The 21,237-nt window shown below is 42.5% G+C and overlaps 3 protein-coding genes across 63 annotated transcripts in view; 1 reads left to right on the top strand and 2 right to left on the bottom strand.

Moving 5' to 3' along the window:
* LOC126998377 (gamma-tubulin complex component 6-like) overlaps positions 1-13,436 on the bottom strand; it is a 73,073-nt gene extending 59,637 nt beyond the window's left edge. For 4 of the 12 annotated variants that reach the window (XM_050859974.1, XM_050859983.1, XM_050859971.1 and 1 more), the window contains exon 1: positions 13,220-13,432. The gene's annotated coding sequence lies outside the window, so the exon portion shown is untranslated. Of the gene's footprint in view, positions 1-13,219 lie in introns of all 12 variants that reach the window. The other 8 variants (XM_050859979.1, XM_050859977.1, XM_050859978.1 and 5 more) reach the window with 4 other exon arrangements.
* On the bottom strand, positions 4,052-12,729 carry LOC126998379 (autophagy-related protein 9A-like). Its single transcript, XM_050859984.1, has 2 exons — positions 11,718-12,729; positions 4,052-6,322 (listed from the first exon to the last, which is right to left on the bottom strand). Exons 1-2 carry the CDS (start codon positions 12,381-12,383, stop codon positions 4,526-4,528), a joined length of 2,463 nt encoding a protein of 820 aa, XP_050715941.1. The 5' UTR covers positions 12,384-12,729; the 3' UTR covers positions 4,052-4,525.
* A 738-nt stretch (positions 13,437-14,174) lies between the features above and the next one.
* LOC126998375 (protein ELYS-like) overlaps positions 14,175-21,237 on the top strand; it is a 58,444-nt gene continuing 51,381 nt past the window's right edge. For all 50 annotated transcript variants that reach the window (XM_050859916.1, XM_050859963.1, XM_050859967.1 and 47 more), the window contains exons 1-5: positions 14,175-14,317; positions 17,444-17,725; positions 18,367-18,516; positions 20,046-20,193; positions 20,530-20,658. In XM_050859916.1, the coding sequence (XP_050715873.1) occupies positions 17,450-17,725; positions 18,367-18,516; positions 20,046-20,193; positions 20,530-20,658 (703 nt within the window). In that variant the 5' untranslated portion in view covers positions 14,175-14,317; positions 17,444-17,449. The remainder of the gene's footprint in view (positions 14,318-17,443; positions 17,726-18,366; positions 18,517-20,045; positions 20,194-20,529; positions 20,659-21,237) is intronic.

Raw genomic sequence — 21,237 nt, 5'->3', positions numbered from 1 at the left:
TTTTCCAATCCATACTAATGAAGTGAATATGATGTACACTTTCTACGTATTACAGAGAGAGAGAGAGAGAGAGAGAGAGAGAGAGAGAGAGAGAGAGAGAGAGAGAGAGAGATTTTTATTTATTTATTTTTTTTTTTACTAACTGCATACCCTTGGTGTGTATTTCATAGGTTCCCCTTTCGTCTCCGTGTCGGTGATGGGATTCCTCCACGCCCTTCGCCTCCTTCCTTCCTTCCTCCCTTTCTTGCCGGGCGGTCCAGTCCATCGGCTGCTTGCTTGCCTTCTTCCTTCACGATTTTAAAGGCGAAGTCCTCGACCCATCTCTCTCTCTCTCTCTCTCTCTCTCTCTCTGACAATCATTATTTTTGTGTGAGGTCATGTAGTCAGCCTGCCTCTGCCTCTCTCTCTCTCTCTCTCTCTCTCTCTCTCTCTCTCTCTGACAATCATTATTTTTGTGTGAGGTCATGTAGTCAGCCTCTCTCTCTCTCTCTCTCTCTCTCTCTCTCTCTCTCTCTCTCTCTCTCTCTCTCTCTCTCTCTCTCTCTCTCTCTCTCTCTCTCTCTCAAGGCCGTTTAAGGTACAGCCCTGCGCTGGGGAGGGAGAGGCAACGCCCTTTCTTCCTTCCTTCCTCTTTCCCTTCGTGAATAGGGAAGACTTCAAACTGTGTGTGTGTGTGTGTGTGTGTGTGTGTGTGTGCAGGTGAAGGCATCGACCGCCATACTGCTGCTGCTGCTGTTTAACCCTCCACTCTCCTTCCTCTCCCTCTCCCTCCCTCTTACTCTTTCTGCCTAGCACCCAACACTACCTTTTCTCTTGGTCATTGTTGTTGCTCTCTCTCTCCCTCTCTCTCTGGTTGAATGGTTGCGTTTATTCCAGATTAAAGGGGAGACGGCTTTCATTGTGGTATGAGGTGTTATTTGTGTATTTACTGCAGCTTTTATCTCTCTCTCTCTCTCTCTCTCTCTCTCTCTCTCTCTCTCTCTCTCTCTCTCTCTTAGTTTTGTATTGTTCCCGGTTGCATTATTATTCATGACACCTAAAACACAAAACATAGCAGCACAACACACACACACACACACACACACACACACACACACACACACGAGTTAAATGATTTGCATGTTTCCCCATAAATGCTATCCCAGAACAACGGTGAAATACGAAAAATAAAGGAAAAAAGTGTTCGTCCTGTTAGCGTTATGAATGTCTTTATCAATTAGTTTAGATTAATAGCATAAAAAAGTTGGGGAAGGTTATTATCAATATTATACGGAACGGTTAGAGAAGGTTACTGATATAAATATACGTTGTTTGGAACGTTTACTGATATAAAAAGACAAATAACTAAGATGATGGTGAGGAATGGTTAAGAAGTGGTCATCAGTAGAAAAAACGGGGAGCTTACTGACAAAAAAGGTTAATTTGATATTACTGAAACGATATAAAAGAAAAGGCCCTATATATAATAAGACGTTACCGAAGGAAAATGTATTGCAGAATGAGGTTACTGACAAAAATAAACGAGATTGTTGAAAATAAAAAAAAAGCTATAAAAAGTTGAAAATAAGTTACTGATAAGATAGATAAAATAATGATTAGGGAGAGGCTAACGATGAAGAAAACAAGGGTTAGAAAGGGTATATATCAGCAGTAAAGGAAGAAAGGCTATTGATTTAAATGAGGAGACGGCTAAAAAGAGGGCACCTTAACCTAATGTAGTGACAATCATTTTTTATCTCTTCGTCGGTGCTGTGCATGCATGTGTGGCAAGGTCAAGGCCACAGTTAGAGAGTCATTCTTAAACATTTCGGTGCCCCAGCGCTCATATTTGATAAGGCTTTCGTAGGAGATTTGGACTCTTCCTGCTGGGGTAGTTTAACAACACTTGTGGAAGTTTGACCATTCTTCTATAGTCTATATCATAAACTCCATTAATCTCCTTTTTGGCCTTTGGAAATAATTAACATCAGAGAGAATACCGACCAAAGGAAAGTTTCGTTTAGTCGGCGCAACGTCTGTGGTCATATGCCGGAGAGAGACCGAAGGGGAATTAATTATAGGAGAAGGGAACAGATCCCAGGAGACGGGACACAACCCCCGATTAATACCTGGTACCCATTCACTGCTGGGTGGACAGGGGCGTAGGGTATCGGAAAAGCCGCCCATATGTTTCCACTCCGCCCGGGAATCGAACCCGGGCTGTCTTGGTTGTGAGCCGAGTGTGCTAACCACTGCACCACGAAGCCCCTGAATACCGAGCAAACTCTTTAACGCTGTGGCCAGGGCATTGCTAACACTGAGGTATCATGAACAAGTATTTCACATTCAGCCGTAACGAAATGAACCCACAATATGCAGGGGAATAATTAAACCCCTGACAGGCCTTTAAGCTCCCCGTAAAATTGAAGGGAGTTTTAAGCAGCAATCACCCGCAGTGTCCGTGAATTAGTGGCCGAGCAGCGTGTGGCAATGATAATTTGTGTCATTGCCGGAATATTTTTTTTTACCGGAACACATGAATAAGCGTCGCTGGACTGATAACACCGAACATACTACTGCTACTGCAAATAATAATAATAATAATAATAATAATAATAATAATAATAATAATAATAATGATAGTAGCAGTAGTAGTTATAGGAGCAGCACAAATCTAAGGGGAAGTAATAGTTGTAGTGGTATATTAATGACAGTAGAAGTAGGGGTGGTAACAGTAGCAGTGGCAGTTGTAGTAAAATAATATTAATAATTAAGAAAAAAATGAGGGGGATGAAACGTAGTAATAGTTATATATCCCTAACATTAGTAAGAACGAACTTGTAATAATGATAATAATAATAAATGACTAAACCCTCTTCCCATCTCCCCACTACCAACGTATAATAAAGTATAAAGATCGTAGGAAACCTTGAGAAAAAAAAAATTCCAATCCACTCCGCAGTCTTGATCGCGGGAGTAAATTCACCACAGCATTATCATAAAGGAGGAGGAGGAGGAAGGGAAAGGGCTTAAGATGTTGGGTGGGAGGAGAGAGATAAGAAGAGAAATAGATGGGAGGGTTTCTAGAGTGCTGATTATGAGAGAGAGAGAGAGAGAGAGAGAGAGAGAGAGAGAGAGAGAGAGAGAGAGAGAGAGAGAGGGGAAATATGAAACTGTTCCGTATCGATTAATAATGACAGGTTGGTTGGGGTACACACTCTCTCACACACACACACACACACACACACGCACAAAGGAATAATTTAGAATATGATATAAGCCGATAACGATAACAGAAAAAAAAGTTAACTGATAAATAAATACAACAAAGGATAATACAACCCTCACCACGACGCTGAGAGAGAGAGAGAGAGAGAGAGAGAGAGAGAGAGAGAGAGAGAGAGAGAGAGAGAGAGAAATATAAATAATAATGTAGTGCCCCCCGCTGCTCCCACCCCACTCGCGTGCCCCCCCCGCCCCCAACCGACCACCACCTAGAAAGTGACGTCATCACCTCGACTGTTGCCAAGCACAACACAAAGCTCTACCTCTGCCCTGCCCCGAGTGTCCAAGAATAAGGTTTGTTAGCTAACTCACCCAACCACCAAGAAAATTATGTAAGCAAAACTCTATGGGTGATATTACTTCTTCGCTGTTTGCTATGTCAGACAGCATTGTAAACGACGTGTCAGCAGGTGCTATTTTTACTAACGCCCTTCCCTTCCCGCCTGTCCTGCCAGTAAGCGCGCTGAAGGGCAGTGCGTGGCGTGGGTTCGTGGCTGTGCTGGACAGACGGTGAGCACGCGACTCCCCCCCTCCCCCCAATCACTCCCTGCCATTACTCTACCATCCCCTTTACAGGTTACGTGTCTTGCAGTGTGGCATTACGACTGCCTGCCTGACTGCCTTACTAACTGTACCGCGTCATGCCACAATACCTAACATTTCCCCTGTGTAATGGAATGTTTACAATTCCTATATAGCTACCCATGCTGGTGTGCGTCGTTACCACTACACTAGCTGCTATATTAGTAAAAAAATTTCCTGTCAAGCAGAGAAATCAGAAACGTAGTTTAGTTACAACTTATTTATTCAAACTATGTACAAAGGAAAGTTGCTTTATTGCGTAAAGCACTGCATGGGAAGGGGCAGTGAATGCGCGGTTCATTCACTCGTCGATGCACAGAAATCACGATCCAATAAACTTTTTAAGAAAATACAAAATTCTTAATTATGATACACTTTATACACAATAAAATTCTTAATTCTCATTGCCGTACTTTGTCGGTTACAAGGAGCTGTCACGGGGTAAGGTTCAAACTACACCTACAAACATAATTATGTCGTAATGAATCAAACAGTGGTGGACTAGCACGTTAGGTTGCGCGGGGCTAGTGAGCGGGCACAGCACGGCACAGCACAGCAAACACAACAGGGGCAGCACGCCGCCACACCGAGCCCACCAGCGGCTGGCGGCACCACCTCGTTCGACCCTTACTGTTAAGTATGTCAAGTGGCAACACTGAGGCTGACACAGTCCTACTCCTCACGGCTCGCCAAGAAGGGGAGTCTTTTCCTGCGCCCGCTGAAAGGACACAACCGGCGGCTCCTGAGGGTGGGAGGGGTGCGGAGTGAACACCCCACCAGGCGGACCCTGCGGCCCAGAGTTAGGTTGATGCGGCGCGTCGGAGTAGCTGTGGCGGTGGCGGTGCCGCTGGTGCAGCTCATGCAGGTACAGGGTGCTGAGGCTCATGTCCACCGTGGTGAGGTCCTGAGGCAGGGTTGAGGGAGGCGCCAGGCTGCGACCCATCATGCTCGATGGGCCGAGGGTGCTGGGGGCCATTACTGGGTCCCCTGCCGGACCAGACGTCATGCTACTGCCCAGGTTAGACTGCTGGAGGGAGGAGAGGATGCCTCCAGCAGTGGGGCCATGGCGGGAGCCCTCCACTTGAGACATTCTACCTCGGAGGCCCCTGGGAGACCAGAGGGACTGTTGCAGCTGTCCTCCAACCCACGGTGGCTGCTGCAGTATGCTCGTGGTGGTCATACCAAGGCCGGCCCCGCCCGACAGGGAATTGAGAGAGGAAAATAGAGCGTTTTCCTCCTGTAGGGTGGGTAGCGCATTCATATCCCGCTGTGCCTGTGTGCGGAGGGCGTTGATGAAGGCCGTGGACTCCTGGGGAGGCTTCCACTTGGGGTTGGTCATGGTGAAATGTAGGAGAGATAGTTCTGTCTTGCCACCATCCGTCGCCATCTCTGGCTTCTGGGAGCCTCCAGGTTGACTCATCATGTCATCCAGGAGTAGGTCCGGCTGCCAGGTGGGGCTACCGTGTCGCCGGATGTCCATCTGGGCGAAGGAACACACGTCCCCCACCCCCACTACCTCCACTGTGAAGTTGCGGTAAAAGTCCACTATATCGAGAGCCTTGAAGCGGAGGCGAAAGATTAGGATGATTGGGGTGACAATGGGGGAGATGAGTTCCTCTACCATGTGCACAACGCGGTACTGGAACAGCTGCGAGAACTCCTTGCGGACGCGGGAGGTGTGTGCCTTCTCCCGCCAGTGGTCAGGGAGGTAATGCACTTCCGCCAATACCCTTCGCATCAGCATCTCGGGACAGAACACCAGGTTTTCGTCCGGTATGAAGACCCGGCAGCCGGCCAGCACTGCCCCGAGGATGGTCATTATGGTCAGGACGTGTTCCACTTGCAGAACATCCTCGTCGAACACAGTGAGCGCGGCGAGCACGGCAAACACGGCGCCACAGATGAAGGCCACGTGCCGCGCCACCACGGCCATCACGGGGGATGAGAAAATGTTCATGTACTGTGAGGCGGCGCGGTATCCACGATTCAGCCGTGCACTCATCTCATGGTCCAGCTCATTGAAGTGACGCAAGTAAACCTCCCCGTAGTGCGACCAGCGGCGGCTCCCTAGGCTGCCTGGCTCCCGCTTGATCATCTCGGCGTAGTAGAAGAAGGAATACATTATCTGGAACAGCAGCACAAGGGGGAACAGCACCAAGTTGGCTATCCCAACATACAAAAACTGCTGGTTGAGACGCTCAGCCAATTCATGCCTTTTTTCCGGCCGCTTGTACTCATCATGGAGGTGCCAGTTGTTTCTGAAGGGTGCCCATGGACCCCAGAAGAGGAGCATCTCAACGTTCATGCGCAGGCCCTTGGTGAGGAAGACGCTGCTCCCCACCAAGGGCAGCTCCAGCTTGAGGGGGATGATGTTCTTGTTGACCATGGCGATGAAGTAGTTGGTGAAGCGGAGGATGCGGTGGTAGATGTCAAGCTCGGTCAGCACCTCCTTGTGGATGCACATGCGCTCCTCAACCTGGGAAAAGGACAGGAGGAGATTGAGGCTGACTGCCCTTTGACAAGAAATATGGCAGTGGTGAGTGAATAGTATGATGACAGAAGGCACTGTATTTTTTGGAGACATGTGTTGAGTGGGTGGGTGCTACCTATCATGATGAGTATTGTGGCTGACATAATTCTTGCATAAATAATGTCAGCAAATTATTTTTTTTGTTATTAGGAAAATCAACAGTAGTATTTATTATTCAAGTTAAGTTATCTGTGTTTTAAAAGCAAATCTGACCACATTCAATCAGTCAGTTATTGAGCCTTGGGATAGTAGCCTATTGCTGCCGAGTAAGTTATCTATTGCAGCTAATTTGTTAAGTAATCCATCTTTTTTTTTGTGAATGAATGTGGTATTTTTCCAGGCTCTAGGGGCTCTGTGACTACAGGAATTTTGTGTATACGTATCTGAGTTAGTTTAAATCATCTAAATCACCTGATTAGGTCTATAGTTGATCTTTACACACAATATTAATGTAGCCAAAGCAGATTAGCAGTTTATTAAGCTTCACTGATTGTGGCAGTTCACTTTTTTTTTTAATTGATGCAAGATTAAGTGGGGGTGAAGGTTTCATGAGCTTATTTCTGTGGAGAGATTGTAGGTGGAGTGCTTAAACTAAGAGAAACTGGAAGGGTAGTTTTCCTGTATTGAATGTATTATAACGGGAAGGGAGGCTCACTACAGTTTTGGTGAGTGAATACTGTAATGATGATGAGAATTGGCCCGTTTGCAGCAGGGGATTTTGATGCCTATTATCACTAGAATCTTAATTTTCTCCTAACTTCCTTGGCCAAAGGGGTGACTAAACTATTTTTCAATGCCAATTTGCAAAGAGAATTTGAGATTGATTGCCAGAGCAATGTAAGATGATATTAACATAATTTTTATCATGTTATAAAATAAAACCCTCATAACGTAAATGATTATTCTCCAAGCATGTACAGTGTATTAGAGAAACTGCAATAACAGAGTGAAAAAATCCCGTAATGAACACCACTGAGTGCCTGGGATTGAACCTGGACCTTCTGAGTAGAAGTCTGGGCAGCATACCGACTGCACCACCGCCACTCCACAGTGCGAGGCTGGAGCGACAGGTATGGGCCGCAGAAGTGGCCTGTGGCGCGGTGACCTTTTAGCTCATTGGTGGCACGGTCAATATGTTGCCCAGACTTCTACTCAGAAGGCCCAGGTTCAATCCCCAGCACTCAGTGGTGTTCATTATGGGATGAACAGTGAAGCAAAGGACCTGTAGTTTATTATTTCTCAAGTCTGAGTTGACAATAATACTGCAGGTTCTATACTATTCACATTTACTTGAAGAATAATCATTTATGTACAGATGATTTTTATTCTAAAAGATGATAAAAATATCTCCATTATGCTCAGGTATATAATAATCATATTATATGGACATGTCTTCAAAATCATATTACATTGCTATGACAATGTCGAATTCTCTTTGCAAATTGGCATTGAAAAATAGCTAAGTTACCTCTCAGCCCCTTTGAAGTCTAAAAGAAAATTAGAAGTCTGGTGGTAATAGGCACCAAAATGCCCTTCTGCCAACAGGCCAATTAAAGCACACTGCATAACGGCAGAATACTACAATGATGATAGGAATGGATTACATTAGTTTTCTTCATATTTATCTTTAGACTTACTTCCAGAGTCTGTGAAGTTTATCAATCACTCGTGGTAACTTTTCCCAGGCTCAGTTATCAAGAGTACCTAAATCACCTGTGACTGAGATTCACTGTCTATTAAAACTTATCTCACTCTAATTTCTTGAATATGCACTTCGAAGCAAGCTGTGGATAATTTTGGATATTATGACACTTTACATGATACCTTTCACAAATAGTTCTTTTGCTCTGCTTGCTTGCTTTGCTTGAGTTTAGTGGTTACCATGCTGCCTCTCTCTATTTTCCAACATCTTTATTTTTCACTTATACCTTGCCTCCTGAATTCCTCCATGACTTCAAATTCTAACAGTCAAATGGTTTCTCATAATCAATAAAACCCACACATAGTGGTTTACTGTATATACTTGGCTGATTTTTCAAGAATTTGGTTGCTGATGTGGATGTAGTAAGTTGTTGAGTATCTACTATGAAATCTATCCTTTTCTCTTGGCTGGTTAGTTTAGTGTTGCACTTATTCTACGCATTATGATCTTGGTGAAAACTATGTAGGTTACAGGGAGGAGACTGATTAGCCTAAAGTTCTCAAAGTCTTTTACCTATATTGCCTTTTTCTGTGAATAAAAGGTGACAATTTTCAAGGCTCTGGGGACTCTTGACTCTCCAAGCATTTTGTATATATTTGAGCTAGTGTTTTTAACTCACCTGATTAGGTCTAGACTAGAGTTAGCTCATCTTTTCCTGCTATGCCACTATTCATTCCGTTAAAAGCTTTCTTTGCCCCATCTATAAATATACTGAGAACCTTTCATTTTATAGAATCAGAAAAAAACTATGAAACTGCATAACATTAAAACAAACCTAAATATAATATTATGACACTAATAACAATGAATGAATGAATCAATCAATAAATAAAAATTCTATATTAAAAATACCTTTCATTGGCACTACCTAAAGAGTGTTTTCAATGCTACAAGAGTTATCTAATCATGTATAGTCATAGCTTAATCAGTAATGGCCCTTTCAGCCCAGACTACAGAAGTGATGAATGAGCAAAATGCTGGTTATATACTCAGCATGAGTAGCTTAAGTTTCTACTTACAATACCACTCAAACTTTCATCCCTTGCATCCACATTCATACATACCCTACCACTCTGTGTTGAATGATGCAGCAATTTACAAGACTGAAAAAGTACGGTACTATGGAAGCTCTTCACTAAATATTTTTCCACTTACAACAATGAAAACAAACTACACTTTAAACACACCTGTAGTTCGATATATAACAAGCCATTATTACTATTATTGAGATCCATGGAAGGGCATCAAAGGAATAAAAATATATAGACTTAAATGGTCAACTCGAAGAGCAGACATAAATATAAAAAATAAGACAGTGACAGTAAAGTAAGAAGGAATAAAAAAGGGAGGGGCAAAAACAATACTTAGAAGTGTTAACAGGCAGGTGTTAACTTTTGCTTTAGTCTTAACACTGTCAATAAGAGAAAGTCTCATCTTGACTATGGCTTTTCTTTACAGTTCTTGTCATGCATTTCAGTAGCATTGATTTATAGCCATGGAAATATGAATATAAAAACTCATGAACCACAGAAAAAGTCAGACAAAAGAGGGCTGTAACCAAGGCAAAGTCCAAGCTATGAGAACCAATGACAAGAGTTAGTGACTGCCCCCAACTGAAGTCTACTGGCAGGACAAACCATGAATATGATAAAATAATATACAAACAATTTTTAATAGTGAGAGCCATGCATGAGTAGCATCATGTGACTGGATTAATACTATAAAAGTCAGTTTATAATGTGGCATCATAGCTAATCAGTCAAAATGAAAGTATTGTATTGTGCGTCAGGTTTTAGCCAACAATTGTGGATATATTTTAACTCTTCATTCATGCTAAAGCAGTTAAAGCATGTAGCTAAACCAATCATATTAATATTTTAGTAAAAGTAAAATTGAGCATGAAACATCAGTGCTCATCATGTGAGGTTTAACCAGAACCCCCCCCTCCCAAAAAAAAAAAAAGTATATAAATAAAATAAACAAAATTAATAAATAGAAAATGAATAAAATAAAATTAATCATAAAATAAAAGTATATAATACAATGAATAAATAAAAAATCATAATATAAAAGAAAATATAAATGAAACAACATCTATGTCCTGCAGTGGAATGATGCAGGCTGATGATGATAATGAAATGAGATATGATAGCAGATCCTAACACAGTAATAGGAGAGACAACTAAAGCCATGTGTTGCATGACTTAATAAGTAAATGAAAAGTGTGTCAACATTCTGAACAGTTACCTTTCTTGCCATGATGATTATTATTCAATCAGAGAGAAACAGATTCTGATAGACATTTCTCTCTCTCTCTCTCTGTAGTGGCAATACTTGTGGATACCATAACATCAACTCTCTCTCTCTCTCTCTTTATACACATATATCGTGTGTTGCAGCTTCTCCATTCTTTTCTTCAATTAAGAGTCACCAAATCAATACAGTAGGGTATACTCATGAGACCAGGTCTATTCAGACTTCCCTGCACACACCATGCCAAACTTAGTGGGTGATGAGATTTTAATTTGATTATCTACTCAATTATATATGCAGTGGTCTACTTTGTAACTCTAACATTCAGATATGATCCTTCAGCCCAATTAACTCTGACCAGACATGTATGAACACAATAATGGTCAAGTCTGGACTCTGCAGAATGTTATCTTGTGTTATAATTTATTTAGACTTTATTTTTCCCCTTCACATGGTTTATTTTTTAAGGGCAAAATTAGGTCATATTTAGAGGTAAATTAACTTAGCTATAACAAAGATTTATGCTCTTTGTGTTGTGGTGTATAGTTGTCTTTTTCATTGGACTTCAAATAATACTTAATTCTATTTCTTGGACTGATAAGCCGTAGTCCAATTACTTTGGCCCATATTTATAAATAAAAGAGATACTGCTATGCTCTTTAAACTCAGGTTTTGGTTACAGATGTGGAGGGAGGGGGAATAAGTGGCTCAAAGGGTCACAGCACACCCACCCACCCCTTCCACTGCAAGGTCAGTCACAAACAAGGGCTATGACTCATCACAAATATATAGAATTCAAATTTTCAAGTCTACAGATGGCTTGAAAGGTGGCTAGATCTGGTGGAATGCTGAATATTTGTGATATGGAAATGGAGCATGTCAACAAGTAAGTGACTGATGGACTGAAGTGAAAGCAGTTTTGAGGGTTTATAATGTAGAGAGGTTTGTTTTTAACTGTTTTTAACCTTGGCCACAAATTATATGAAATTTTAAGACTGCGCTCAAACGTAATAATACTAACAATAATAATAAAACATGAATAATGAATATGGATGTGCAAGGTTGTGTAGCATGGCTTAACATGAATATGATACATAAGAAAAATATATATAATGGAATTTTCAGTGATAGCTCCCACTCTTTTTCATTAAGGGATGTTTCTTTGTTGTGAGGTGGGATGAGGCTGCGAGTGACAAGAGAAAGGAATAATACTTTTTCAAAAATCAGAGGAGGTTAATGTGAGCTTAGAAGATCTCTTGTCCTTTTTTGGCATTGGCACTATTTTCAGAATTTTTGGCTATTTATATATGGTACTACATATGATGCAATCTAATGGCCATGCAAACACACACACACGCTATGAAAGAGGTCAAATGATCAACGCACCTGCACCTCCATGACCCGCTGCTCCACCTCCTCCCAGGTAATGTTGCCGAGCTCTGGGTCTTGGATGCCAAGGGCGTTGTTGAAGAACTGCTTGATCTCCCAGAACTGGAAGAACATGTAGCTGGCATGGCAGAGGCGCATCACCCAGAAGAGCGACGCAGCGATTATGGCCAGCACTAACTTCCACGTGTAGTGCTGCATGCACTGATCGTGGGACCGGATGGTGTCGGGGAGTGTGATCTTGTCTGTCTGGGATACGTTGAAGTTCTTGGGGAAGGTGTTCCTGAAGAGGATGTCGTAGTCCACGCAGGTGAAGAGGAACGTAGTGAAGACGATGATGAAGATGAACTGCAGTAACTCAAATAACTGTTGCAGCATCATGCACAGGAGGCCGTGGTTTTGGTGGTACTGGTAAACACGCGTGAAGAAGGAGTCCAGGTCTTCTATGTGGTTCCATCTGGACTTACTGGACTTGGGCACAACGTGGAAAACCATACTGGTGTGCGTGTCGGGGGAGAGGTCCACATCCCTCTCCTCCTCCATGAAGGGGCCACCACTGCCCTCCACACCACTATTGCTTGTGCTGACCCCACCCCCACTGACACACCCTCCCTCCTCCAGCCCCCCCGTGAAGGGCTGGTAGGTTGTCTGGAAGTTCTGGGGCATGGTGGTGCGTCACAGTAACCCAGGAAGAGGCAATATCCACAGTATCATTCGTTGGCCCAGGCCTTCACCACCTCACGTCCCCATCAGCTGATCCAAGCCAACTCTTGCTGCCTCGATCACCTCTCTTTTCACGCTCTCTCACGGTCCCCTGCTCCTCTTTTTCAGCTCAGCCTTCACATCCTGGCCTGCCCTGGGCGGTGGGCACTGCGTGTTAGGTGTCTCGCTGGGCACGAAGGGCTAGTAAACAGTAACTACGCCTAAATAAAGGAGTATTGCGTTGCATGTCTTTCCCTCACCAAGACCCCCTCCAACTGCATTCCCAGGGCGATGTCTTTGTCTATTATGACGCATTTATTTTCAACTCATGGAACAAACCGCGGTCAACAAATATTTTTCATGTGTTGGAAAAATCACCGCGTTGTTGGATTACGCCCTAGATTCCCGAACTGATATGCACAGACGAGGTAATAAACGATATATATTGAACCTTCCAACGCGAACATGGCAACCGCACCAACAAAACACGCATGTAAAATAAATTTACCTAAACAAAGCCAGTCCATGCACTGTATTCCGCCACGACCCAACACGGGCCTCTGAATTATTGAAAAACCATATTATGAGACATATATACGTTACAACCCCTTTATTTTTTTTATTTTTTTGGTTTATACGTGATTAGTCATATATAGATTATCGACCACAGCTACCACCAACCCACTCGTCCTGCCCACGGTTTGACACGCCACCGATATGACATAAACTCGTATAAGGGAGTCAGCGGTGGAGTCATTAAGCAGGAAATGAGAGATATAGAGCCAAATTTGAGTACTCACCCTCTACGCCATCTTGCATGTAAACAAACCCTTGGCAGTGGTCTTGGGCACCCCTCGCCCCCTACAGCCGGTGCCCCGCGTGCTCGCCCATCGCCGCAGCCTCCAGGCACTCACGAACACCCGGCCAAAATTACACGGCGGCTAAGAAACGAGGAGGAGAGGTCGACGTGGGATCTCCCGTCTCCTTGCAAATCAATATGACGTCACTTTCGCGCCAAATTATTCGAACTGTTTTTTTCGTTGTGTTCGAAGGCGTTGACTGATAAATATACAAATAAAACAGAACATGTTCCTCCGATATATGTTTCGACCACAATGATAATAAGGAAAATATCTTCTAGATCAGTGGTTCCCAACCAGGGGTCCATGGAACCAAAGGAGTCCATGGAAGATTTTTAAATGGTCCATAGAGATTCTAATTATATTTAAACTTACTGGAGTTAGGACATATGCAGTTCGAAAAAAAATCATACTACTGAAGCCTGCACAAAAAAAAATCTTCTATTAATTTTGCTGGCTTAACCCATTTCGTTGTAGTGGTCCACAGAGGAAAAAATGACTGGAAAAGGGGAACGGGACAAAAAAGGTTGGGAACGATTAATTAATTTAAAAAATCCACAATTGATGTGCGGGAATGAATGAAACAAATGTGATGAGGGAAAGTGTGAAACAATTATTATATCAAGATAAAGATCAGATAGAGCCTGAATATGGAAAAAGCATAAAAATAAGATGAAGAAAAATGTGATAAAGGGAGTGTGTATTTTATTCTTTTCTTCTTTTCTTTTGTGCGTAACTATAAAAGCCCAAAGAAACCGTATAATACTGAAATATGAAAGATCCAGGACCAAAACCACTTACTCACTCAACGAAAATGACCTAACGACCCAGCTCAAGTCCAAGTCCAAGTCAATGCAACTATTACGGACATAGGCTAGAGCAATATGGCCGCCCAGAGCTCGTCGCTGATTGGCTGGCGGTGCCGGTGACGTCATGGCGGGTTGTTGTCACGCGTGAGGTGGGTGTCCACTCTCAAATATTTCGCTTTTCCACGCACCCTCCATGACTCTGACCCCCGGGGAAGGCGTATAGCCCCACGTGAGTACATATTCTTCACGCCAGGCTGAGGTGACCGCCCGCGTGTTGATAGTTCAGTCATGTTAAAGGGTGTGCGTGATGGGCCCTGGATTCAAACCTCAACCATGCTCACTTAAAGTTCTCATGGATCTTAGGTTAAACAAGTATACCATGCCCGCTAAAGTTCTTAGTGGGCATTGACTCTTGATTCAAAACCACACCATGCCCACCAATATTCTCAGTGGGCCTCACCAGAGCATGGACCCTAGATTTAAAATACGCCATGCCTACCAAGGTTTTCAGTGAGCTTGGTTGGACCTTCAACTCAAAAGCAAATCATGCTCACCTAAGTTCTCAGTGGGTATGGACCCAAGATCATAGAAGTATGCCATGCCCACTAAGGATTTCAGTGGGCATGGACCCTTCAATTCAAACCTACACCATGCTCACCAAAATTCTCAATGGGCATGGATCCTACCATAGATTTAAAAAGTAGCTGTACCATGCCTACCAAAAATTCTAGTGAGCATGGACCCTTGATTCAAAACTACCCCATGCTCCCATATTCCCTGTCTGCATCAACCTTAGAATAAAAACCGGGGTTAAGATTCGTTTTAGCTGTGTGCCAGTATTTCATTACCTACCTCATGAAACATCACTAGCTCTTCATATACTATTGTTATGCCGGACGTGTTACTTGGGTTCCGTGTCGCCGTCAGGAGACTCCGTGGGAGGGAGATATGTAAACACTTTGCACAGTTTCTGTAGTTTAATATTCTTCTTTAGTAGTACACTTCACTCTGACTCTTCACTTACCACTAGCTTACTATGACTGGGACTGACTCTCTCTCGCCCTCTTCTCCTATATATATCCAGAACAGTACAGTCTAGAATATTACAGTATATTTCAGATCATACAAGAACATGTAGCAAAATATATGAGTTGGCAACACTTCCGCCTGGCGCCTGGCAGGCGTGACGGCTCGCCTTCCTCCCCGCCCCTTTGCTCGTTTCTCCGGGAGCCTTCTAGAGGCCTATGGTCGCCGGGGGAAGCTTCCAGCACAACACTATCTTTTCTACAAACGTTCAACAATCATGGAAACACTTTCAAAATCCAATTCAAGGACTATTTTTTTAATTGTTGAAAATAGGGGATGATATTCACGAAAGCGTTGCCTCCTCTGGCGGTGGCAGTGGCAACGGTCCAGCCAGTGTTGCGAGAAATACCTCCTCGCAGAAATAAGTTGCGTATGTGGGGGGGGTTCAGCCACCCTTGGTTAGAAGGGGGGTAAAGGGGGGCGAAGCCCCTCCGTTAGCTGTCAGGTCGTAAAGTTTAAATATGCTCCCCCACCCAAAACCCCTGATTTCTCATGGGTCCCCCCCAAGTTGAACCTCTCTGCGAGCTATTTTGCGGCTGCGGCAGCGGGCCCACAAAAGGCATTGAAAAGTCAATCTTTTAGTCATTTCCGGAGAAAAATACTATCGCCATGATAAACAGCATTATATTTTGTCCAGAAATAAGCAGTCAGCATTTTGAAATTAGTAACGTCATCAAAGTGAAGTTTTACCAAAACTGGTAAAACTCCATTTTTGCACCAACTTCACTCAGGTGGTTGGCACATATTGTTATAAATCATGATGATTATTTAGCTTTAACCCCTTCACTACGGCCGGGCCAAAACCGCCTCGTGCCGTATCTGAGATCGCTGCACGCGCCAAATTTCAAATGTTGCTATTGAATATAACAAGTTTTCAGCCATAAACTCAGCATAATCATCATGTATTATATATGAAAACATGCAGAATTAAATGGTGCACGTAAAGAAATTCACTATGGCCGGGCCAAAACAGTGCCCCGTGCTGTATCTGGGATCGCCGCGCGTGCCAAATTTCAAATGTCGCTATTGAATATAACAAGTTTTCAGCCATAAGCTCAACACAATCATGTATTATGTATAAAAAACATGCAGAATTAAAATGTTCATATGTGATTTTTTATGCAGATATATTAATTTTTGTGGCATCAGGAAGGTTTTTCGTCGTAGCGCTTGAAATGAGTCAGATTCGGCGAATGTTTGTCGCGAATTCTGGTCGAGCTCAAGTGAAAACTACTAAAGCTAGGAAGGCGTGCTTGGTGGCAAATGAAAGCTCTTTTAATACTAATTAATAATCAGAAAAAAAAATTGGAAAGCATTAAATAAATAAAACAGTTATTAGCAAAAAACTAAGATGTGTCCAAATCGTGGCAAAAGGGCCGAAAAACAGGCTATTTTGTGACTGCTCAACGACGAACTTGGAGTCGAGCTATCAAAAAATCCTTCGAGTTGGTCAAACTACATTGCCAAGAGGGGCTACATGCCAAATTACAGCCTTCTAGAGGCAATAACAAGGCCACACTAGATGAAAATGGTAAAGTGTCTGGAGTTCGTCAAAATCGATCTTGACAGGGTTTACGTTTTATGCTCTAGTGACGAAACTACTGGGAGTAGGGAAATCTTAAAGACCATATTGAGAAGCACGTTGGCAGGGCTAAATCATTTGTTAAATAAGTGGTTTGAAATTCTCAAAAATGAGCGGGTTTCAAGGTTTGGGAACTCAAAAATAGTTTTTTTCCAAGCCGTTTTATGCGAATTTATTTGATTTTTTTTCCTTTCGAGTCGGTTTTCGAGCCCGGTCGCTAATTTGAAAATATAGCCCTTTCATTTTGTCGTTGATTAATACCAAAAACTTTTCTGTAATTTTAGAAATAAGGGAGTTATGACAATTCGCACCAAAGTGGTTGATTTTCCAAAATTTGCGGCTTAATGACAAGGGTGCCGCAAAATCAAAAGAGTAAGCCGTCCATTACTTGAGATGTCACCGATTATAACGATAAAAAAATTGCTTCGTATATATATATATAGTCAGGCTGTCACTCAGAAGTCATGACCCTCTGATTGGCTGTCTTGTTGCCAGTGTTTAGGAAGGTCAGAGCTGTCAGGTCATTCATTCATTCCAAGATCATATCTCTAATCGTTACGGTGCATTTAGCTTTATTCTTAATTTTCCAAAATGACTAACATCATCAAATAAATAGCATAACCTTATTAAATAAAATAAATAACATTTAACAAAAAAAGTGACCTTATCCCTGAATATCTCCCTCAGGTGACAATGGTGGGTGTGAGTGTGGTCCAGGTGGCCAATGCGGTCCGCCACGTTTCCCTACCAAGCCTGGTGTTTGATGCTGCTGCTAGTGTGGGATCAGAAGACTCTGTGAAGGGCCTGGAGAGTCCTATTGGTGCTCACCATGTCATTGGAGGCTTTGTTGGGGGAGGGCAGCTGGCGTGGCGTGCTTCTGGGCCAACTGTGGAAATCTTAGATCCAGACCGAGGGACACGTAAAGCTGCTTGGACGTTTGGTGTCGTCCTCCACAACAGTGGTGCTCAGGTGTGTGATTGCTGCTGTTTTATGTAAGGGAAATGGAATTAGGACTAATCTAAAGTTCAGTTAAATGTTTTCTTGCAACATGCTACTCCCACCAAGTCAAGCAAGAGATCCCTTTAAAAAGTATTTAAATTGGTGAAATACGGTGGATATCCACTCAGATTTTACTTGGTTTTTGTTATACCCTATATATTTCAAACTTATTACTTGCTCTTTCATGTGGTATGTTTTCAGGTACTATGGATTGTAAAGTCTTTAGTTTTTGTGGGTGGTGTCCACATGAAGGTGCATTGCTAATTGTAACCTTTCCATCTAGGCTTTGTCTTACCTAGTGTGTTTCAGGATTGTTGCTGATGCTGTCATATATGTTTGTTCATAGGTGCAAGATGCAATTAGTCGTACATATCTCAAGAGTAATACAACAAATGCAGTCTTTGCCAGTGTAAGGACAGTGTTAGATAACCCTGGAGAATAACACTTAACACATATTTTGCAAGTGCATCTCCTCAACAAGCTAATCCTTACATTACCCTCATAAGTAACACTAAAGAGGTAAACCTGTGCAGCCTTTCATTACCTTCAGGAACAGCACTAAGCATAACTTTCAGCAGCTTCTTTCCTAATACTGTAATGTCCCTCCACAGGTGACCAGCGTGTGTGGGGTGGGCAAGGGCCTGGTGACACATGTTGTGGTTGGGGTGGACCTAGGGGTGGACCGCAGACCCAGGGGACTTGTGGCTCTTCTCTCCCTCCGCTCCTCTAGGGTCACTCGGGCCTTCCACTTTGAGCACAAGGTGTGTATCTGTATCCTGTTACTTACCTATATGTATTTTTTATATCTGTGGTTGGGTCAAGTTTGTTATGCCCTAGTTTTCCAAGTTTTATAGTTAAAATAATCATGAAATTATGTCTTTTTTTTTTTTTTGTGTGTGTGTGTGTGTGTATGTTTGTGGAAGAGTTTCTGTAGGTTGTGTGTGTCTTGCATAGACCCCCTGTGTTCTTATATCTATGTGTGTGTTTGGGTCATAGTAGTGTAAGTGTAAACATAGGGGAATGGATACTCAGGCAAAGCTTCCAAGAGGATTTGCACAAAATTTCAGCTTGGTCGGATAGATGGGAGATGCCCTTTAACGTAGACAAGCGCCTGGTCCTTCAAGTTGGAACAAGAAATAAGAAGTTCGATTACGAAATGCACGGCGTTAAACTCACAAGCGTTCAATGCGTTAAGGACCGGGGGGTCAAAATTGCGTCAAACCTCAAATTCTCACATCAATGCATCGATGCAGCAAATAAAGCGAACAGAATGTTGGGCTTCATTAAAAGAAACTTTTTATTCAAGAATAAAGATGTAATACTTCTACTCTACAATAGTTTAGTCAGACCCCACTTGGAATATGTGGTACAGTTTTGGTCTCCTCACCATGCAAAGGACATTGCTAAATTAGAAGGTGTTCAGTGTCGAGCAACAAAAATGATCCCTTCCTTGCGCAACAAATCCTACGAAGAAAGGCTTTCCACCCTTAACATGTTCTCTCTTGAGAAACGTCGCCTCCGAGGAAAACTGATCGAATGTTTTAAAATACTTAATGGTTCATGAATGTAGACAGAACAAAATTGTTTATGATCGATGACACTTTGCGAACGAGGAACAATGGCATAAAACTCAAATGTAGACAAGTAAATTCAGACTGCACCAAATTTTTCTTCACCAATGTTGTAGTGCGAGAATGGAATAAGCTCCCACCATCAGTGGTCCAATGTAACACGATTGACTGGTTTCAAAACAAGCTCGACCGTCACTTCCTTGAACTTAATATTAACTAGAGTAGAAAAGCAACGTTTTGAAGCCATCTGATTAGTGTAGATTCACTTAGGTTTAAGGACAGACCACCTAGTCTGGACCATGGGGTCTGTGTGGTCTGATTTTCTATGTAATTATATATAATTCAAAGTAACAGATTAGCAACAGAGAATTGTTGAGATCAGGGCAGACAGAACCAGGTGGAGAGATGGAATTAGATTCTTTGTCAGAACAGGATGGGGACACTGAAATCAAACAGAGGTGTGTATGATGTTGGGAAATGCCCTTGTTTGGCAGTGGACTAGTTATGGTTGATGATGGTAATGAACACTGGTGTGGGTAATGTATGAATAGGTTGTTGAGAGAGCATATTTATATAGGTGAATATGAATGTTGATATAAATCTACCCATTCATTCTGATCTACACTCCAGACTTTCATGAAATTAGTGGCAAAAATAGCATTAGAAAAATTATTTCCTCTATTTGACACTACAAAAAAGATATTGGTCTGGCACTGCAGGTAACCAAACTATGTATGGTGTCTGGAGGGGAGGTGTCAGTGGACAGCAGTGTCTTGGCCCCGGAGTTGAGGCACTGGCATGGCCTGCTGGTGGTGGGCACAGCTCACGGCACCCTGCATCTCCTGGACTTGGCACTTGATCTTGGTTGTGAGTACATTTGTAAGGAAGTTAAAATTTAGTTGTAAATGCTTTCACAAGACATGCAATTGAGGATTCCTGTCATCTATTAACAGAATAATCAATGTGCTTCTACAGTACCTAAGCTTGTAAAGAACCAATGAGTCCTAGACTCATCAAAGAGAAATCACTGTAGGATTTAAGCTGATGTATATGAAAATTGAAAAATATTTATACTTTTTGATTTTCATTTCGAGTAGGTAGTTTCAAGACATTTCCCTGACATGGATACAAATAGAAATTGATGTTGTGAATGAGGCTCTACTCAGTCCATCCATCAGTGCATCAATCTTTAATGCTCGTCAGGTCACAAGGTGCTCTCAGATGAGGTATCCCCTGGAAACCTCCTCCTCATGACGACGCCAGACCCAGCCGCAGAGCACACACGCGTCACTGCCCTCTTGCAGCAGTGCCACCCCACCATGTGTCTCAGTGGTGAGTTGTTATCTTGTTTGTGAGTTAGTGTGTGTGGTAGAGGCCATTTTGGCTTCATTTTAAAATGGGAAATAGAGATACAGTAAATATTTTTCATGTTGCCATTCTTGAAGTCAGTATTACAGATAGGTTAGCATGAAAAAAAATATTGATTGAAAAAAAAAAGTATTTTGAGCAACTGGTAGATAAAAGTTAGAAAAATTACTCACTAATTATTCTATTAATTCATTATTATTAATTACTCTGAATGCAACTTGTTCTTGTATGCAAACTTATTTTTTTCATGGGAAACCAGTCTCTTAAGTCAACTAGGCCTTTGCCTCTGTTTTGGTGACAACCCGGTAGCAGCGGAGATCATATTTTTAAATGGTCCCTCCAAGCGAGAAAAATGAGAAAAAATCACCCCTCACATACACCATTTCATAATATGTATCAAAACATTTGTGATCAGATTATGTATAATCTATTTTAGGGGGTAACTATCATGGCACAAATTTGGCCCGTTGCTGCTACACGGTGAAGCCACAAATTTGGCCCGTCGCTGCTACCGGTTAAAGAGGTTTTGCTGTACCTTGGTTA

Source organism: Eriocheir sinensis, chromosome 14 (assembly GCF_024679095.1).
Source record: "Eriocheir sinensis breed Jianghai 21 chromosome 14, ASM2467909v1, whole genome shotgun sequence".
In the NCBI taxonomy this organism is placed as follows: domain Eukaryota; kingdom Metazoa; phylum Arthropoda; class Malacostraca; order Decapoda; family Varunidae; genus Eriocheir; species Eriocheir sinensis.
The sequence above is the reverse complement of the archived record's forward strand: the minus strand, read 5'-3'. Positions and strand labels throughout refer to the sequence as shown.